Source organism: Phoenix dactylifera, chromosome 4 (genome assembly GCF_009389715.1).
Source record: "Phoenix dactylifera cultivar Barhee BC4 chromosome 4, palm_55x_up_171113_PBpolish2nd_filt_p, whole genome shotgun sequence".
NCBI lineage: Eukaryota > Viridiplantae > Streptophyta > Magnoliopsida > Arecales > Arecaceae > Phoenix > Phoenix dactylifera.
This window is the reverse complement of record NC_052395.1, coordinates 14,687,791-14,709,756: the sequence shown is the minus strand read 5'-3', so window position 1 is coordinate 14,709,756 and position 21,966 is coordinate 14,687,791. Positions and strand designations below refer to the sequence as shown.

At 36.3% G+C, this 21,966-nt stretch overlaps 1 protein-coding gene across 1 annotated transcript; it reads left to right on the top strand.

Moving 5' to 3' along the window:
• Positions 1 to 1,365: 1,365 nt before the first annotated feature.
• LOC103715282 (protein farnesyltransferase subunit beta) lies at positions 1,366 to 21,027 on the top strand. Its single transcript, XM_008802862.4, has 14 exons — positions 1,366 to 1,638; positions 2,380 to 2,466; positions 2,597 to 2,702; positions 7,860 to 7,895; positions 9,227 to 9,309; positions 9,398 to 9,451; positions 11,291 to 11,342; positions 12,904 to 12,968; positions 14,720 to 14,776; positions 14,901 to 14,973; positions 16,537 to 16,623; positions 16,696 to 16,831; positions 19,100 to 19,203; positions 20,383 to 21,027. The coding sequence occupies exons 1-14, from the start codon at positions 1,451 to 1,453 to the stop codon at positions 20,617 to 20,619; spliced, it is 1,365 nt and encodes a 454-aa protein (XP_008801084.1). The 5' UTR covers positions 1,366 to 1,450; the 3' UTR covers positions 20,620 to 21,027.
• Positions 21,028 to 21,966: the final 939 nt, after the last annotated feature.

Genomic DNA, 21,966 nt, shown 5'->3' with positions numbered 1-21,966 from the left:
TATTTGTGCTTGTAACAGTGAAATATGAGCTAATATAAGTAGCCTTAGTATTGTCTTTTCTTTTTATGACATAATAGCCTTAGTATTGATGTGCAACAAGGAGAAACTAATCAAGAGAATGATACACATAGATCTATGAAACATCAATATATAAAACTATATAAACTCATCGTGCAACCTATTATATTAATTTGCAGCGTTAGCTATTTTCTCTTCTATATGCTAACTGTTGTGGTTCAAATCTAGCCCGAGGGTAACCACACCGGTGGAGCCGAGGGAACCGCCGGTATGGAAAAGGGATGATGGGAACCACCTCCTGCGCGACGGCCACGGACCTGCACAAAGCCTCACCGGTGTTTCCGGTGAGGGCCCTCTAAGAATCAAGTTAGAGTGAGTAAATTTGGTCCAGCCAAAGGTCCCTTAGAAATTACCTGATCGAGCTATTTATAGCCTCGGTGGCGTAGCTCATGTGACAAAGATACTGTCAGTCCCCATCATGAGGGGGCATGGCTCTGAGCCGGATGGCGCGCAGCTCAGGTTGGCTAGTAACGTGCGGTACAATCCGTTCTTGAGAATGGTAGGATGTTGACAGTCATAGCAGGGCATGGCCGGAGTAGGCAGGGTGCCGTCTGACTGCTGTTGGCCGGTTATGAAGACATGACACGGTAGTGTGGTGGAGTACGACCATATAGGTAGGCATAGGCCCGTGCACGGATGCTGTCACTGTCGAGGCCGAGTTCGTTAAGTAGTCGTATCATGTGTTTGACGAGGTCAGTTTGGTGGATACTGGGAGTAGCTCGGTTTCGTGGGTTCTGAGGTGTGCTCGGAGGCGCACCCCGAACTCGAGGATCGGAGCGTGTTGCTGGGGGTTTGGCGTCCCGAACTTGGTCGAGACGGGTCGGCGTTTGTCTGGAGGCATCCCAAACTTGGTCGGAGGAGTCGGCGAATGTCCGGAGTTGGTGAAGCTTTCGGCGAAGTTTCGAGAACGAGCTAGCCTTGAGTCGAGGTGAAGATTCATCCGATTATTGTTAATGTTTATTGGGCCGAAACTGGGCAGCTTTTCAGTTGTGGGCTGGATGACCCATTTTTCCCTCTATCACTAACAATAAAAGAACGATGCACAAAAAATGTAGTGAATTTTACATCCCACGTTTATAGCTAAATCACCCAATAAGGAGGTAGGGAAGCAGTGCATCAAAGCCAGATGTTGGACCTCTTCGGAAGTTAAAATCCAAAATATAGAGAGAGAAGCTTGAACCGTTCATCCAAACGGTTCAACCACGGTCAAACCGTCCCACCGACCGACTCGCTTCTTTTTGGCTCATCAGATGTACGGCGGTCCAGGGACGACGCAGCACGGACCCAGGCAAGCAAGAAACCGAGCAAAAAAAAGGAAAAGGCGGCGATAAATAAGAGGAAAGTGGCCCGGTCGCCACTCCAGTCCGTAGCCATGGAGTCCTCCCCTTCCTTCTCTACTTCTTTTTCTTCTCCTCCCAGCACCAATCCCATTCCCAATCCCAATCTCGACTCGCAACCGAGGCTCACCGTCACGCAGCTGGAGCAGCTCAAGGTGGAGGAGAAGGTGGCCGAGATCTACCGCCTCCTCAATGGCGTCTCCGCCCACGCTCGGTCCCTCATGTTAGCCCTCCTCGAACTCGGCCGTAAATTTTACTCCTTTTTATTGCCTACAAATCGTTTGTTGTTTTGCCAGGCAAATAAACACTCCCTCGGTGTTGGCTGATTACCATGGCCACCTCCATCGGGAGCCGGAATCACTTTTAATGTTTCTTTGAACCGACCCTAGAGTTCATAGGAGAAAAAATAAGTTTTTTTTTCCGAATTCTAAACAATATAGAAATTTGAGTTTTTTTATAGTGTTTAAAAGCCCAAATTTTGATATATTTGTAATCCTCCTCCATATAGTAACAAAACGATCTTTCTGAACTCAAGTCCGTCAGATTTCGTTGAGACTAGTTAAATTAAACGAGTAGCAGCACAAAGAACAAGCTTAATTCAAGATTAATTGAACTCCAAACATAGCAAGGTTCAAACTTTGACCCAAATAAGTGAAAAGATGATGACATCTCTACCACTCACTAGAAAAGAGTTATCTTTGGATTGCTGGTTGCTTCATTCTAGATGGTAAGATCCTAATGTCAGAAAATCCTTAGTTTTGCAAATTTTTGGAATGGAGTTCTGAATCGCATACAAAAAGGTGATCTCTCAAGTTCAAAAGTTTGAATGTATAATTCAAATTTATTCTTTTATTTGTTTTAGAATGTTATTTATTTTATTTTAATATGCTCAACTTGTAGATCATCAACTTGCCAAATAAATTGTCTCAACATTTTGAAATAAATCAGAGGAGGATTTTTGTAGGTCAGAGCTATGGTGTGATAAGCATGTGGAGTTTCTCACAAGAGGACTGAAACAACTTGGACCGAGCTATCACGTGCTAGATGCCAAGTAAGACTGTATTTCAATGGTGCTCTCTTCGTTAAACAAATCATGTTTCATATTCATTTTACCGTTTGAATTACATTTATAGTTTTCTGAGTCTTTTATTGCTTATTGTGGATTGATTTCCCGAGTGCAGCCGACCTTGGCTATGCTACTGGATTCTTCACTCAATTGCTTTATTAGGAGAGCCACTCGACACTGAACTGGAGAACGATGTGGTGGATTTTTTATCCCGTTGTGAGGTCTATAGTTCTGCTCAAACTTTCCTTATTGATATATATAACTGTGTTAGGTTGGTAATATTTTATTGACTGATTTATATCTGATGTTTTCATTGATCATCATGTTATTGAAGATTTTATTAGCAAAATAGGCACTTTGACTTCTTTAGTTAAACTGAGGATGAAATATAAGCTTTATTGCCATTCTATTTAGAGATTACAATAAAATATATATCATGTTTTTGAAGGAGGAAAGGCTAATTACAGTAGCCTGTATTTTTCAAATTGCTTATTGTTGAGAGCGTAATCACAGTTTTGTTGTTTGGGAATAATTCGTAGAGGCTAAGAAGTTCGGAATTCAGAAAAAATCTGGAAAATTGGGAAAACATTCAGCATATATTATTATACTTAGAGTAAATTACAAAAATCTTCTTGAGGTTTATGTTTATTATACTTATACCCACTAGTTTGTAAAACCTACACTTACACCTAGTTAAATTAACGGCGTTAGTGTATTCATTTACCTCATATGAAAAGTCAAAATTGCCCCTATGTGATGAGTAAATTACAAAAAGACCCTAAGATTAGGGGTAAATTATACTTGCATCCAATAGTTTGAAAAATCTACGCCTATCTTCTTGAGGTTTATTTTTATCCAACACTTTAACCCATAAATTAATAGAATGTTAGCCAAACTATTAACTTAAATGGGGCTAAATGACACGTCAGAAAAAATTTTAAAAATGACCAAACTAGCCTTAAGTGATATAACATCCACCTAAGAAAGAGAACATCTATGAGACGCCATGGGTCTGAGCATGATCTTGATAAATGAATTATCAGAAAAGAGCCATTTGCCAAGGAAAAGCAATCTAGATCTCTTAAGCGGGTGGATGCCTCTAAAATTTTTTGCTATAGGAAACTAACATCAAGAGTTTTATCGCCTGAGCCAGTCTATCCATGGTCCAAGCCAGGCTATCGAACTACAACTGAAACACCCTCCGGAAAGAAGGGTTCTCACGCATGTACTGATTTGAATCTTTTAATGATAGGCTACTAGAGCTATTATAGCTTCATATGTAAAAATAGGAATCCTCATTCATAGCGACAATGTTAAGAAATCATGTCTACAATATTGGACAAGTAAAACTCAAAATCAGCAAACAATACTCCGGTATTCCCAATCTATGATGTGATGGGCGGAAAAGCGAGAACAAAACTTGATTAGGAAGGATGGAGGCTGTTCGAGAAGGATAATCGTCGTCGGATGTCGGTTGGAAATGAAGCTTGTTGTTGGTCGCTCATTGGAAAGGGACGCTCGTGGTGGGGTGGTGAAGCGGGAAAGAATCCTAGCTACTTAATCTTGAAGAAAAGAAGACTCTTGAAGATGTAATATTTTGAACAGTTCCAAGAGTTGTAAAAGTGAAAGAGGAGCCTTATTTTCTTATAGAGATAATTTTGACTTTTTACAATAGATAAATGGTTTTACTAATGTTTTCAATTTAAAATGGATGTAAGTGTAGATTTTTACAAAATATTGGGGGTAAGTGTAATAAACATAAATCTTAGGGAGGTTTTTGGAAGGTTATTTCGGTCATTTTTTTAAATTTTTTTTCCTAATGTGGCATTTGAGTCCCATTAAAAGTTAATGGTTTGACTAATATTCGGTTAAGTTATGGGTTGAAATATTGAATAAAAATAAACCTCAGGAGGGTAAGTGTAGGTTTTTTATACTTTTGGATGTAAGTATAATTTACCCCTAATCTCATGGTGGTTTTTGTAATTTACTCTTATACTTATATGTATATACATATATAACTAAATTGACGTCTAGGAGAGAAGAAGAGGAGAGTGAATGACCGTATGAGAGGATGTGAAGAGGAGAACGGATATGTGAGAAGAGAACTAAGAGAACGAGAGGGATGGAATTTGCTCGAGTCCCAACCCTTAAGATTTTTCCAAAGAAAGAACCTTTATTGGTTTCCCCCTGAGGGGGAAAAACTACTATTTTGGGGAAAAAACAACATTTTTTATGCAAGGGAAAGTCAACCCACGAACCACAATGCTTTCAACCCTCTCACGAGTAAAAATTTGAGCCGGATCTAGTGCTTCTGGTCTTTATAAGTTACCATCAAATAATTCATAATTCATGAATGAATCTCAAATTCCATGGATCATTCAAAGTAGATACAGAATTTATGAATTAGTTGCAGAATGGTTCGGAAGATCAGAAATTATGAATTTTCAAATAATTGACAGAATTTTGTTGTTAGGGTTGAGAAGACTGTATCATTACTTCAAGCATTACTTATATTCTTTTATATAAATCATTTCTACACAAGATGCTCAACAAGTGCATTTTGTTTTGATTATCAGGACCAAGATGCTAGCAAGAGTTTACTAATGTTTAGTAAAAGATTTTGTTTTATCTTCATAATATGGTACCTTGCTATGAATTATCACCAAAATCACTACCTTCTTAGAGACCTCCACATGGTCCTCAAAAAGTGTGCTATTCCTATTCTTCCTCAAAATGTGGTTTAAAGTGGAGCAAGCTGATCTTGTTATGAAGAGAAAAGTGGAGGTCTTTCTTGATTGAATGTTGTTACAGTTTCTTCACTAGCCATTAACTATGTGAAAGGATGTTTAACCTGCATGTATGAAAGTAGAAAACTGATGGAATATGCAGACTAGGATAATTAGCCTCCTTGGAGGGCATCGATGATGGACATTTTCTTTCTATAGACTATCCATGGTTAACATTTATGATAGTTCTATTAACAACACCAAGGGATATAAGTTTTTTGAGCTTTATATTAATCTGAAGGTGTTCTTGCAGCAAGGTCATGGATGATTTGAAAGTTTCCATGGAAGATAAGTGTGGCTATTTCATGTTATTGCCATAGGGATCAACTTATCTGGCTGCTATACTAATTGGCAAGTTTTAGAGTTGCTCTACCTTATGAAAGTACTGCAAGAAACAGCTAAGTTCAGTCTAAACCACATTAATGACGAACAAGATTTGTTAGTGAATGTGTTTTCGGTTGAATGAGAAGCAAAAGTGTAGACTCAAATGGTTTTGATGTAGGGAAGCTTGAGATTTCGCTAGCACTACTCCCACACAACAAGCAGCAACTATTGTGATTGATACAGTTAGAGGATTAGTAGATGGTTGAGAAAGAATTTGAGCAGGTAGCTGAGACATGATAGTAGAGGTTGAGCTTTGGAGCCATGGCAAGATTGCTCCATTTTGACCTGGGTGTCATGGGTTAGAAACACAATAATAGGCTTCGACACATGGGTAAGGCTGCGTACATTTGACTCTCTCTAGACTTTGCAATGACAGGAACCTTGTTCACTAGCTGCCCTTTTTTTTAACAAAGAGGTGATAGTGAATTGGAAGCTTCATTTGTCAAGTGCATCAAATTAGGCAACAAAGGATTATGATTGGAAGCACAATGAAGTATTCCCATTAGAGTAGTCTGTAATATTGGCACTAGCTTGATACATCAACTCAGGGAGCAATGAAAACCTTGTTTTCAGTGAATTGGTGAAGAGGAGATATCCTCTTTGTGAACATGCTAACTAAACTAAAATCTGTATTATTGTTGGAAGAGGACAAGATTCATTGAAGATCTTTTTGGTCCATAGTAAGTAATTTTATTAAGAAATGAATGTTAATAGCCTCAATGAATAATGTAGTGCTTGCCTTGAATATTTCTTCTTGAATGGATTGGAAGAAGCATTAGAGATACTTGAAGCTGATGGATGGAAGAGTTTGAAAAGAACAAAATCTTAATGCAGTGGCCTATTGTCTTCTGGAAACACTAGCTTGCTACTCATCAGCAGGAGTGCTCCCTTTATCTTTCCACTTGTTCGAAGCCCAGCCTAAGTGCCTCGCCTAGCCCAAGCACAAGAAAAACACGTCTTTTCATCTACTAATCTCAGTCACGGGCTCTTTTAACCATTTGATGGTGACAATCAGCCAAAAAGGGGAGGGGAGAGTGGATTAGGGATCTGAAGGCCCGATTGGGAGAGGAACCAGCAACCCTTCTTCCCCTCCCGTGCATCTAGGGCTTTGACTTCTGCTCCAACTGATTTCTTCACTCTACTCCTTCTCCTCCTCCTCCTCTTGTTCGCTGCCAGTGCTGCTGCTGGTGCTCCAGCTCGTCGTCTTCTTTGCTGCCAGCTTCTTCTTCTTCTTTTATTATTTATCTTCTGATTTTCTCTTCTTCTTCTTCTTCTTCTCTGCCGACAGTCCTCTTCTTATGCTCCTCTGACCTATCTTCTTCTTATTCTCAGCAACAGCTGCTGATTTGTGATGGCAAACTGTGGCAAACAGGGGACTTATATTCCCTTATTTTGCTTCTTTACTGGTGCCAAACAGGGGACTGAGTGCCTTTTTTTCCCTCCAAACAGGGGACTCAGTTCCTTTTTTCCTTTATTTTTTCTTCTTTGCTGCTGCCAAAACATGGGACTCAGTCCTTTTTTTCTTCTCTGAAGCTGCCAAACAGCGGACTGCTTCAGTCCGTCTTTATTGTTGCTCATTATCTTATTATATTCAAATTTTTGATATTTTACGTGCCACGTCCTTAGTGCATGTGTATGAATCTTAATTCTAATGTTTCTTCTATTTGTATTTATGTTTATAAATTAATAATTTCTTGTTAAATATGCTTTAAATCATTTTTTCATTATTATTTAAATCTATGTTGATATTTTTGCACCTACTTTATCAAGGCAAGTGCATTGCATTGTGCCTTGTGCCTAGGCTCCAAGAGATCTTGGTGCCTTTAGCGTGCTTTGGGCCTTTGACAACTTTGGTTCCCTACACCTTGGAAAGTGGTCTTTCCCTTGTTATTCTACTCCATATCATCTAATTGCTGCCACCATGCTGGTGAGGATGTCAATTATTTGCTTTGTTATTAATATCTACTAGATATGGATTCGTGATGATGAATTTTATTCAGGAGCTGAATCAATTTAAATTAGTTCTGATGCAATTGTTAAGTACAATGCTTCAAGTTTTAAAAAGCATATTATAACTTTGTCCAAAAAGCTAAGATCTCTTCAGATTATTACTTTCTATTTCTGCTTATGATCTCTTGCTGCCAATCCTTTATTGTGTATGACTTACTGGTACTAATGACGGAAATTGTTGCCTTTGTAAATTTACAGGATGAAGATGGTGGATACGGTGGTGGACCAGGGCAGGTAAATTTTTTCAAGTAATTGCTGTGTTTTAACAAGAATTTTTTATGTTTTTTGTAAATTTAAGCCTTCACTCAAGATGTTGACAAACTTAATTCTAAACAATCGCTCATCATCTTCTAGATAGACAACAAATTCTTTGTGCTGGAGAGAAGAATTTGTTAGTTACTACTTCATACCAAATTGTATAAAGTTAAAACATCGTTTGATCCATCATATCTACGCAGAAATCTTTAATAATTTAAAGGTTTTGCCATGTGAGATGTGGAAAGTTGAGAAGATTTTGAGGATTCATCTGATCATGATGAAGCGTCTAATGAGGAGGTGAAAGGTGTTTAAAATGTCATTGAGCAGAAAAGCATTGATGAGAACAGGCAAACTGTTGGACACTATGACAATATGTTTGATCTTGTTACCATTAAGTTTAGTTACCATTACAAATATCAATCCATTGCTTTTATGCTTCTTTGACATAAATGGCTTGATTGGCAGTCTATATATCCTATAGAATTAGGCACTGAACAGTTGAACATAATATTTCATATTGCCTTGATGTATCATGAAAATAAGACATATGCTACATGTCATATTGATTTGTATTCAATTGGACTTCCTTATGGTCTGCAAGGAAGCACAACATAGAGTATTGTTGGCATCAAAGATGTGCAAGGAAGCTAAGCAAGGTTTGGGACCCAGCACCAGAGTAGCTCCATGTGACATTTATCAAGTATTGGATGAGTGTATGGTAAAAATCATGATTGAAATGGACCGAATAACAAATATGGTAGCTTATAATCAAATTCTTTGTAAGGGAGAAGGGAGTCAGGAGGATGGCCTCTTGAAGTGTAAAGGAAAATCTATGAGAAGCATCTACCATTCAGGACCTTTGGTGGCATCTAGTTTTGTCAAAGCTTTAATTTTTTTGCAATCGTAAAAAGAGATATTGGGCTACCCTTGGATGGAAATTAGTTAGTTCTCATGAAAAACCTTATTATATGTTAACCATGAGTATGGGCAATTTTGGAAGGAAAATCCTGTTGTAAAGATAATACCCGGTTGCTTAACTACCTCTGTAATATTTTTTTCTAACCGATCGTATCTCTTCCCAAATATCTCTCTCTCCAAACCCTTTTGATTTGTTTATATTGATAAATCTCCTTTTTTTTTTTCTAAACATGCATTTACATGTGTCCATATAGTATTATGTGTATGCAATCACATATGTATCTGATGGTATACATATTCAAAGGTGTGCATTGGTCTATTTCTTTCCTGTCTTCTCCCCTCCTTTTCAATCTTTTCCGATCATTGACTGACATGCATTCCTCTTGTAGCTGCCTCATCTTGCAACAACTTATGCTGCAGTAAACACACTTGTTACATTGGGAAGCGAGAACGCCCTATCATCAATAAATAGGTCATAATTTCCTTTTCTATCAACATCTCATTGTTGCTAGTGTATCACATGCTATTTGGATAACATCTAATTATTCTTCAATTTGCAGAGATAATATATACAAGTTTTTGCTGCGGATGAAAGACTCTTCAGGTGCCTTTAGGTATGGTCTGCTCTTATGCTAATAATTTTGCATTTTGAACTATATCTGGACGTATCTTAATATTTCATTAATGAGATTTTAGTGAGTTTAGTAATTTGACGTTGCAAAATGTATTTGGTTTGTTGGAAATTTGACATAGCAAAATGTATTTGGTTTGTTGGAAATTACAGTTTCGCTGAGTGGTTTAGGCATCCGTTTCATATAAAAAAGTTGCAGGCAGATTAGTACAGGAAGATCATTATTAAGGATGAATGAACCTCCACCGTGGGGTGTCACATTTCCCATGTGCCGTAATTTACTTATTATTAGGAACCACATCAGTGTATCGGGCATGCCAATATTTTGCTATCATTCTGTTGCATTGACCTGCTACATGAGAAGGAGATGTATCTAGTTGCTTTGATTTTTTATTTTGAATATCTTTGACATTCCAATACTATACCATAGGTGTCATGGTTTCATGGTTCTACAGATCACTTTCTAGGGCTTGTCATGATTTATTTTGAGCTTTACCACATTGGCTTGTCCATTGCTGATATGCACTTTGCTATGCTATCATTGTACTATTTAGAGTTTGGACTGCCAAGTATTTAAGCTTGTTGGAGCCCCTGAAAATTAGTTATGTGACAGGGCTTTGGCTATCTTTGTGAAGGGCACCAGAGATTACAAATTATGTTGCCACTCCTGTCTTTCTGCACTGAAAATAGCCAATCTTATTTTTAATCTTTAGATTTAGGGTTACTGCTGCTATCTTTTCTACCTACAAACAGTGGCTGGAATGTCTATTCAAGGAACAATCACCATTAAACTCGAGCTCAACTAATTTTTTGTGCTGACATAGTTTTTCATTTTGAAGTTGAGTTTTGAGTATTTTGACTTTCAAGGTTCTTGATTATTTTTCAACAGTCCATCATTTTTACTCACCCAGCACTGTTCACTGTACAATTATGCCTTGAATTCGATGGAAAGTGAATTAAAGATATTTTTTTATCAAATCACCTTGAAATACATTCTCTTTACAATTTGGGATTATTTTGATAAAAGATTAAGAAGCTATTATTGTTGTTTATAGGAAATGGTGGCCTCACATAATAGGGTTTGAAATTATTGATCTGGTGTAAGATGACATTCTTTTGCTTTGATGACATAAAACAGAGTAGGGGAATTTGATTTCTCATTAGGATATTAACCCATAATATTTTTGTCACGAGGAAGTTACACCTTTGAGAGGCTGCACTAAAGGTAGCATGTGTTATGGCACACATATAAGCTCCATAATAAAAAGTTATTGACAGTCTTAAGCAGCACATAAGAATGCTAATTTTTTAATGAGAAACATCATGAACTTTTGTTCATTATTCTATTTACTAATACAGGATATTGTACTTCCTTGCATCAATTTATTTTCCCGGCTAGAGCAGTGTTAAAGAGTACCTCTCTCTCTGATTACTTTTAAATGATGAATCAAGTTACCAAATGAGAAACATCATGAACTTTTGTTCATTATTCTATTTACTAATACAGGATATTGTACTTCCTTGCATCAATTTATTTTCCCGGCTAGAGCAGTGTTAAAGAGTACCTCTCTCTCTGATTACTTTTAAATGAATGAATCAAGTTACCAAAATGTTAGGCTTGGTGATTTTTTTTTTGAATGGTTTCATTTTTTTATCTTTTGTCTCCTCTGTTCACCATTACAAAGTTTATTCTTTATGTAACTTTATAATTGTTGGTTAATAGACACTTCCATTAATGACCCTTTACCACATAATGTGTAACGACTTTTTATACTATGTATCCAACTTTTCATGTAATACACATTCATCTTCTTTTCATTAGAATGCATGATGCAGGCGAAATTGATGTCCGTGCTTGCTACACTGCAATATCAGTAAGTTGATTGTAACCCCCTTCCCATTTGTTTTTTTTCCATGTCAGATTTATCGGTTTTATCTTTGGCAATTTTAGAAACAATAAAAGGAATCTTAAGGATGTGACTATTTGTGAATTGAACAAGATTTAAGAACTGTGATGTCTGCATATAGATTTCAATATCTTGTTATGGGTGCTTGCATGCATGTATCCATGTAAAGTAAAAATTTTATTGCTTTCAGCTACAAACGATTGCTTATTAGCCAAAATGAAGTCAGAGAACACCTACATTTTATTTAAATTCAATACTAACATGGTGCATAGACTTAATTAAGGGGAAGTGACCAACTTGCTAGTATTTTAACTTCTATAACACAACTAATAAAATTGCATGGTTTTTTAAATTAACCATTGGGATTAATTATATATTTGCTGATTTCCCAGCACCATAAAGGGCATTTTTCAGTGCCCACATAAAAAGTCCTTTGTGGGTTTTAAGTTAACCAATGAATTTTCTTTGTTTTTTATGAATTATATCAATTTACGATGCAGATAAAAGAAGTGTTGCTGTTTGGTAGTCTAGTAGTAATTTAATAGAAAGCCAAATAATGGAATGAATCCTAACTACTATAGTTAGGTTAGAATGGGCAAGGATTTATGATGGCATTCCTAAGATACATGCACTGAAGTGGCAAATAAGCACAGGTTCATGCACCAAATAACTTGACAGCCCTAGCATGAGTTTCTTAAATAAGTTTTCTTGCCACTTGGAATAGAAAGAATAAGTAATGAGCTGTACACCACATTTTATCATTATATATGATGCTCTGACAGCTGTCACTGCATTAGTAACTTAATGTCCACTTCGAGATACTGCAATGTGTATGAAGTGACAAGTGCATGTAAAATGGACACAGGTTTAAGAATTATGACAATCAATAAGAAGAGACATTATGAATGAGCTTGATGATAAGAGATATAGCTTGAAACTTAACAGAGTGAGCTTGTTCTCTTTTGAATGTTATTTTGATTCTTTTGCCATTTTCTAATTCTTGGTGTTCTTTGACTTGATTGCAAAAATTATTTAGCAGTTTATTAATGCTGCTTGTTTACAGTTAAATTTGTAAATTCTAACAAGAGTTCAGCATGTGTGGAAGAAATGTAGGTGGAGATGCAACTCATTAAAGGGTTTATTCACAATTATTAGATGTTAAGGGTTTCTGTTGTTAAAATCTTGTTTGAACATTGATACTTGAGATTGACTCTGATCTGAGGTTTATGAGAATAATATTAATATCCTCTTTTACACTAAAACATGAGGATTTTTTAAAGGAATTTCTTGGAATGCATGAAAGGTGAAAATCATTAAACATGTCAAACAAGCAATGAATGATGTAGGGAACCACGGGTTATAGGAATGAATAGATATTCAGGCTACATCTTTTCATGGTTCCAATTGAGCACAAGTATGTTATATTAAACAAAAAAAAAGTGTTTCAGTTCATGGATATTTAAGTGTCTTTCCTTCTGATAACTTACTCCTATATATGAAGTTAAAACTCTCGTTTCGTGTGAAACAGGTTGCAAGTATTTTGAACATTTTGGATTATGAGCTTGTAAAAGATGTTGGAAATTACATCTTGAGGTTGGTTCTTCTGAATGTCCTGTTCATTACACTTGTATGTCTTTGCAGTGAACATTTCTTCTTCGTTTGCCACTCCATGTCAACAGCTAGCTCTGGTGGCACTGTTTTATCAGAAAATGAAAGAAAGTACTTTTTAAAAAAATTCTTTTAGAAAAAACTCTCTCCTGTTCATGAGTAGCATTTTTCACGTCTATTGAGCTGTTAATATTTCTGACTGAAATTAACTGCAGGACAGGAACCATAAGTTCTGATTCTCCAGTGTATACATTGGTTGAATACATGAATTTGGTTTTTGGATCTCAAGTTCTGCTTTCAAATTGAGGTCCATACGCATTTCTTTTCTGAGCTTCCAGCACTGATGCATGATAGGTTTTGAGTGCTATCTGGGTTTCAAGGACAGTTTTTCCCTTTAAATTAAAGTTGCCCATATGAAAGAAAATTTGAGTTTGGGTGCTGGAATGTCGTTTGAGAAAAGCTTGAGTGAAGGGACACTTTGAAGTTTGAAGTGTGAGGTTGTATATATCACATGTGCACCACATAGAGTACTTGGATTGGAAGCCTTGAATGCATGAATGTGTTTGTCCTGGACCCTATCCCTGTTATTCTGTTTAGAGGCAGCATGTTCTAAATTCAAGAATGTGCTAACAATGATACGTGAAAAGATATTGCTGCTTTTATGAGCCTTACGTTGCCAAAACCAAATGTAATACTGAGTCCATCTTTTGGACTTGCTCTCTGCTCTATGGTATAAAGTATCACTACATAAGAATGGACATGTAAAACCCTATAGGAAAGTATAAAGTAAATTAATTTGGATGATATCTGGTAATTTGTACCCACCTGCACAGCAAATGCTCGTAAATGGCTATTGGTTAGAACAGCCATGAGGTTACTTGAATAAGATGGCAGGGGTTTAGTTATAACCCTTTTTGAATATCCCAAGAACAACAAACAAGTTGGACTGGTTTGGTAAGCCTTGACAATCCAGTGGGATTGCCTGGAAATTCATGAAATGGAAGGTTGATATCCCTAAAGCACTACTGGTGTAGAGGTTTGTTTTTTGTTTAAGAGTGTCTTGATGGGTATGATTGATCGGTGTATGGACAGGGGCTAGAAATGTAATATCAGTCATTCACTAATAAGAAGAGGAATAAGTGAGAGAAGACTTCCACCTCATATGGATCTACACCCCATGATTCAGCTTCCCCTCGTATGGTAAATCCACCACACCAACATGTGGTTCACCCGAACACATGGATGATGGATCTGTAAATTGTGAGCAGTGTATCCTACTACAAGGAAGGCATGATCTAGGGCATCACTTACGGTATAATGTGTATACTGTATAGACTGATAAGCAGCACAGGCTCAGCTCAACTGTCTTGTTTACGGTGACCTTTGTTTTGACTGTTTTTTGAAGTATAATGCTTTAGTTTGTTAGTTTGGACATGCCATTAGCATTCAGGGATCTAGCATTTTACATCTCAGCAAGCGAAAAAACTGGATGTTATTTTCTTAAGAGCAGCTTTCTGTCAGATTAAATAATATCCTTGGTTATTTGATGCATAAAAGTGATGGAATGTGCAATGAAGATATTTACACATTCGTTATAAATGTGATCGACTCTATAAGTCGAGGTTTTTCCTGAAGTCATTGTCTATATTTTCGTTTCAAATAACTCAGGTGCTTTTCAGATTAAATAATATGACTTCTTTCACGAAATATATGGAACTGATTATTTGGGTTTGCAGATGTCAAACCTATGAAGGTGGTATTTCTGGAGAACCTGGTTCAGAAGCTCATGGTGGGTATGTTTCATTGAAAACTTTCTTGTACCATCTCTATGTGACATTATTGGCTACACAATTGTGCTTTAGAAAGATGCCTATCTTTCTTCTCAGAGTCCTTAATGAATCCATTTGTTTTTTGAAGGTACACATTTTGTGGGCTGGCCACTATGATTTTGATTAACGAGGCTGATAGGCTGGACTTGTCAAGTTTGCTTGTAAGAAATGTCCTAAGTTGCACATGATGCATTTTTCTGCCTTTTAAAAATGGATTGCCTAACTCTGTTACCTGGACATTTCAAGTTCCTAGAATCCATTCTAATTTTCCTACTTGCAGTTTCTGAAAATCGGTAGAGATTTTCTCTTCTAAAAATGATTTTAACTTGCTATTTTAGTGTTAGAAGTGAGGTTTTATTCTTCTTATTAGATTGGTCAATGATGCATGTTGACACTTTAGTATCAAAATAACTTTAAAAAATGTGAAATTTCTATAATCCTTAAGCAAATTGGGAATTTTGGACGAGAAACTGAATTTTAGGTGACCTTAGCAAATAATATGTTTTAATGTTCAACATATATATATACATATGTGTACATATATGTGTGTACATGCATATATATATATATATATATATATATATATATATATATATATATATATATATATATATATATATGTTCATGTCTATGCAACACTGCTGCCTAATTCGCTAGGCAGTTTGTCAGGGATCCCTGCTGACTAGGACTGCCCAAAAGCGCTGACAATCTTGGCAGCAGTCAAAAATTCTACATGTCACTTTTAAGAGATGTTTTTTTATTCAAATTCTAAAAGTGCATCGATTATTTTGTTCTGGATTTTCATTGTTTATGCTCATTATTAATACCTAGGCATATCATGTAAGGAAAAAATGTTTTTAAGTATAACTACAAATGAGTACTAATTTTATAATTTCTTTCCATCTTTTATTATGAAATAGAAAATATAGCCCTAAACTAAGCGGAATGAAAGAAAAGAATTCATGTAACCAACCTCAACTAGTTTGGAATTAAGGCTTGGTTGAGTTGAGTTTTGTTATGAATAGAAGACTTGTGGTATATTTATTCCATGAATGGCAACCTTATGATTGGGATCATGGTCTGTCTTCTTGCCCTGTATCGCTTGGTCCTGGGTGTATTGTACTGTACTAAGAGGAAACCGGTATGAAACTCAACCTCGAGTTGATACAAGCTCCATACCGCTTCGTATCGAGCTGTGCCTCTCTATACCGTAGTGTACCAACTTGTACGGAGCCATATCGAGGTGTACCGAAATGTGTATTGACTTGTACCAAAGCATACCGACCTATATTGAGACGTATCAAGATAAAAATTAAGAAAAATAGTTAGAGAGCTATTTTGTATAGAATGTATAGCATATCGTACAGACCGTATCGTACCAAACTGATAAGGTACTAATACGATATCCAATGTCGAGATTGCAGACCTTGATTGGGATACATGAAATTGTATATTGAATTATATGCTTCTATACTAATTAGCTAGCTTTTATGTATTCTTTATTAATTATTGAAATTTTTAGCTAACTCATACAAAGCAATCTTTAATCAAGCTAGTTCTAATATTGTTCTCCTATTTTCACTTACACCTTCCTCAGCTCTGATTAAGTCCTTTGACGTTTACTAAGAGATGCTTCTAGCCTCTTTTTTACATTGCAAAAAAACTTACCATCTTGGGAACTTGTATGGTTCTAAATTTCTAATGATATGTATCATTATGATTAGGACTGGGTGGCATTTCGTCAGGGAGTAGAGTGTGGATTTCAGGGCCGAACAAATAAGTTGGTTGATGGTTGCTACTCCTTTTGGCAAGTAATTATTTTTCCCATCCCATTAGTTTGTATATTGACCAATCTATATACTAAAATTTCAAGATATCTCTAGGGAGGTGTGCTTGCTTTGATGCAAAGGTTATTGCCAATTGTTGCCAAACAATTGACACCATCATCTGTCAGTGGAGAGTCATCTCTTGGAAGTACATGCAATATTAAATCTTCTGATTTGGCTGGACAGGGAAGTGGTATGAAAGAGAATGTATTTAAAGTTGTTTAGATTTATTATTTTGAATTTGAAGATGCTTTTCCTAATTCTGTAGAAAAGAAAGGCACTCTTATATAGTGTCTTTTTTTTTCTTCTGCAGTTAGTATTGTTTTAGTAGATTCTTTATGACACCCTATTTTTCGATTAAGGAAAATTGCATGTTTCATCTTTTTGTCGTGCTATGTAGCAAAAATAGACAATGTTATGTGCTAAACACAATACCACATTATAACCATCAAAACTTATCCCCCATTATTTTCAATCACAAAGTTGTTTATGCTGAGCTGATCCAAGGATTTGATTACTAGTACATATTGGTCTGGAATGACTATTGCACCAATAAGGTACTGGCACCGATATGCCCCTTAGTACCAATCCATACTGGCACGACACATCACCTTCTGCGCTGTGCAGGCACCAAGAGGTATACCATGCATCTGTAGGTACATTACTGTACCAGTCCATACTGTAGCCATAAGTTACCGAGACTAGTACTGGTACAGTACTTCAAACCTTGACCAGTTCTGGATGGAAAAGGTGGAGAGTGACATTCACAATCAATTTTAAAAAAGAAGCTGACTATGAAACTAATGCCTGTTGGGTTTCTGGTCATGTATCCATAAAATGTTAGAACTTTCTATTCCAGATCTGTATGTTAGGCAGGAGACATTTGAAGGGAAAAAAGTTGATAATTTAAAGACAAAACGGGTTGATAATTTAGGTTTATAAGTACCGGGATCAAGAGGCTTAATGCATTTAGATGGAAGGGATGATGAAAATTAGAGAAAAGTGGGATAAAAGTCTCAAATCGGTTGATGCTGAAGCAGAAATGCCAGATATTTTCCAATCTCAATATTGTAGCTGATCATACACACACTATTAAGAGTACGTCCCTGACAGGTTGGACAAATACTAAAATCTCCTTTTGTTTTCTTTCTGAATTTTTACAAAAAGAGAAACAAAGGTATTGGGCACATGAAGGCATGAGAGCATGCTTTTAAGCTAATTTGAGCGCGGCAAGTCAGCAGTCTAAAGGGTGGTTGGGTATGTGAGTAGCCAGGTGCTCACATAGCACTAACATGAATACCCAGGTGATTTGGGGCAGAAAGTCTTTAAAAGTCAACTCAAACTCATAACTCTATAAAAATAACTAGAAGATTAGAAATAATCATAAAAAAAAAGGGAAAACAGTAAATTAGAGAAAACAACTTTACGGTTATTAGAGGATCTTTCTCGTTAGGTAGTAAGATTATGAGTACTATAGATCACTCATTAAAATGTTTATTTGTTATAATAATTATTGGAAAATTAGAATAGATTTAAGCAAAAAAATGAAGAATTAATTAAATTTGCAAATCTTATGTGTTTAAGGCATTTTAGATTGTTTCCTAAAATATTTTCAACATGATCTTCCGTGCAAGACATGGTTGGTTAATAGAGGAGTCTTATTCCATTAGATCAAACCAATCAAAATCAGATACCTGCTTAAACAGAGTAAAAATGGAATAAAGAATAAGGTTTTCGTCTTGGTTGAGATTTTGGTTTGATTTGGTATCGAGCACCCCCTGATATTGATACATGACAAATCTTGGCCCCTAATATCTTGGTGCATATAAATTGATAGATCCCAAGAAATTGGCCAATACAATATATACATATTGGCCAATATTGTTCGATCACCTTTTTACCTCCATAAACAAATTTGTAATTAATAAACTTCAAAATCAATGCGTGAATCCCTAGCTCAAATCTGATCACTGCACAATCTGGAACAGTGAATCCCTAGGACTAGAAACTTATCCATCTTTGTTCCAAAGTGTTGTAACCCAACCCTGGGTCACATCAAATATGTAAACTAGATTATGTTTATAAGACAACTCTAATAATTATGGCTTTGTTACTAGATGGCACAAGGTTTGATAATCGTTTAATTTGTTAAAGGTCATGCATCTTGATTATAGGAAATCCTGATGACTGAGTTATAAATAATGGCCTCTTAAGTTGTAAGGCTTCCAAGTTGATGCATATTTGTCTGGAGGTCCTACTGAGCCCATGGCCTTCTGTATCGGGTGCATTGCTTGTATTTATCAATGACTGAAATCTACATATAAGCTGTACTGTAAAATAGATGCTAACTCTGTCTTGATCTGTACTTCATGCTTTTGTGGCATAATAGATTATCAATAACAATTATATTATCAGTTGTGTTGAGCTGAATGCACTCAGTTATGGTATATTTTTGAAACAGGAAAACTTTCAGATGTCAGTTTCTCTTTCATAAAAAGACATACCGAATCTGGCCCTCTATTCCATACCATTGCCTTGCAGCAATATATACTCCTTTGTTCCCAGGTAATGATGTAAGACAACTAAGAAAACTTCATTTCAAATGAATGTGAAAATGTGTTTCCAAAAAAATTATGCACAATATGATTTGGAGAGTTTATTTGGAAATTGCAGTATATCTTTGTTGGAGATATCAAAGTAACAGCTCTGTTGAACTTTTTTAGCAGACTGAGTTGATTCAGGATGAACAACCAGAGTAAAAATAATTAGAAAAAACTTACAGGATCATGGATTTAGGGGTTAGATTCAGGAATAAAATGTTTTAATCCAGTTTAAAAGGCTATAATAACAAACCATAGTTTAAATTTCAGCTGAACCCTGAAACTAAAACTGAAAGTTGTAACTCATTTGATGGGTTGGGTTCAAAACAATTTGTTATTTTTTTTATTTTTTGGTTGGAAGGCCATACTTTCATTTCCTTGGTCTCACAGAAGAATTTATCATAATTAAACTTGGATTTTGCTAGTTTAGCAAGATTTCGAAGCATTGTAGTATTTGGTGGAAAAATAGATCTTTAACATCGTTTTACTTAAATGAAAGGTCAAATCTCGTGGGCATTTAAAAAAATATTTCATGAGATATTCATCAAACTATAGCATGATATAGGTCTCTATAATAATTTGAAGCATAATCCTTTTAAAATTTTGGTCAATTTTTTTGCTGTTTCTTTATTTCGCTATGAAATCACCAAAATGATTCACTCGCATTTGTCAAACAAGTCAATATACTCTAGGCGATGCTTGCTTTTTCATTCTATTTTTCTTCTCATTCCTTTTTCTTTTTTCTTTAAGAAATTTATGAAGAAACAAAATTGCTGAAACGACTGAAATCTCTAGAAAAACTCATTTGATCTGAAAATTTATTGAGAATATATATTATCAAAGAGAAAACTTCAAAACTCTTGTGTTGGTTAGCATGGTTGTCATGGTGAAACGGCGGACCCAGAATTAAACAGATGGGTTCTGTCTCATGTTAACAATTATCCATATTAATTGGTTATGGCAGCAGAACATTTCTGAATATGCAATACTGTCCTGTTTAACACCAATACAATCTATATTGTAATGTTTATATTAAGATTTATGTAATTCAAGTTGCCCGGTGTGCATGCAATATTAAGAAATCTTTCTAGCTTTGTGATGTTCTTCCAATGATAGACTCTCATTAACATATTGGCAACTGTAGGTACTGGAAGGAGGGTTCAAGGACAAACCTGGGAAGCAGCGAGACTTTTATCACACGTGTTACTGTCTCAGTGGGCTCTCTGTTAGCCAGTATAGCTGGTCAAAGGATGCTGGTGCATGTCCATTGCCCACAGCAATTTTGGGTCCTTACTCTAACCTGTTGGAGCCCATCCATCCACTCCATAATGTTGTTTTGGATAAATACTATATATCACACGAGTTCTTCTCAAGGTCCTGAGCAGCAAGGTACCTCCATAAGCAGCCACTTGTTGAGAACACAGGAGTCCTTACGTTACTGCTTCTCAAATTAATCCCATGAAGACCTGACTTATAATGTGTGGCAAAAGATCTGGCTGTATCCATCTTACCCAAGGGATGATCATTTCAAGCTGATTCTTGTAGCAGGAATGGCAGCTCTTTCTTTTCCTTTTGCAAATTGAACTGAAACATCATTTAGATGTGGTAACTGCTGTTTGATTTGGTACACTCCTTTGGGCAATGGAAGTCTCATAAGTAAAATAGTCGACGCATCATTAAAAGGCATGTAGAAACCCAAGGCAAAGGGGGGAATGGGAGGAACAAGGACCAAAATGTAGGCTTAAATATTTTGTTTGTGTATGGTCGTTGAAGATATCATGCTAGGGTGCAGTGTTGTTTCTTAATATATCAAAAATATGTTCTCAAACATGCTCTACGACCTGCAGTGCAAATGCACAGTAGTGTTTGAGGTGCAACTCGGGAGTATTTCATGTGCTGTTGGAGCAGCCTCCCAGGTGATCAGTGGTGAATTGGTAATGGAATTATATCACTACAGATATCAGGTTCATTTTTTTCTCCGACATATTTGTTTTAACTAATGTGGAAGTTATTGTAGCCGGCGATAGAAATACATTTCATGGTGAGTATATACATGAACACCTAGCTTTTCCATTAGCTCCATTAGCAAACTAATTTACTAATCAAGAGTACAAACACCCAGTGGGTTAGCTTCTAACACTGCAGCTGAAGTGGCTTCAGAGAATGTTTCGAATTTACCTGCTGGAGGATCTGGTCTGAGATATAAGAGAGAATCCCTAGGCGCCTACGCCGCACTCGGTGTTGGATCATCATTAACAAATGAAGTTGGTTAATTTAGCTGGTCTCAAATCAGTGAGGCTTGCCATAAAATGTTTATGCACAATTAAAAAAAAAAATCGAGATGCTGTTGAGACCCCAGAATTTCTGCACTCCTCAGAAAACAAGTATAAGGTATAAGAGAGAGGCCATTCATCCTACAATCTCAAGAGTCGTGGAACAGAAACCCGTCTTTTATATGATTGTGGCGAATGGGAACCTATACAACGCTTGCGTGCAATCAACGGCAAATAAATCACACGGCATCCACAAAATAAGGCTTTCTGAATCCAGACTCCGCGACGCCTTCCCAACTCTCACTTCGATCAAGATATTCAAGTGCATAAAAAGGCAGACAGAGTCCAATGTGATTTATTGGTTGTTGTAGCCTACCATCTAAGTGAAGATGGTTAATTTTTGTTACTTTCATCCTTTCCAAACATAACCCTCCATTGAAATCGATAGAACAGCA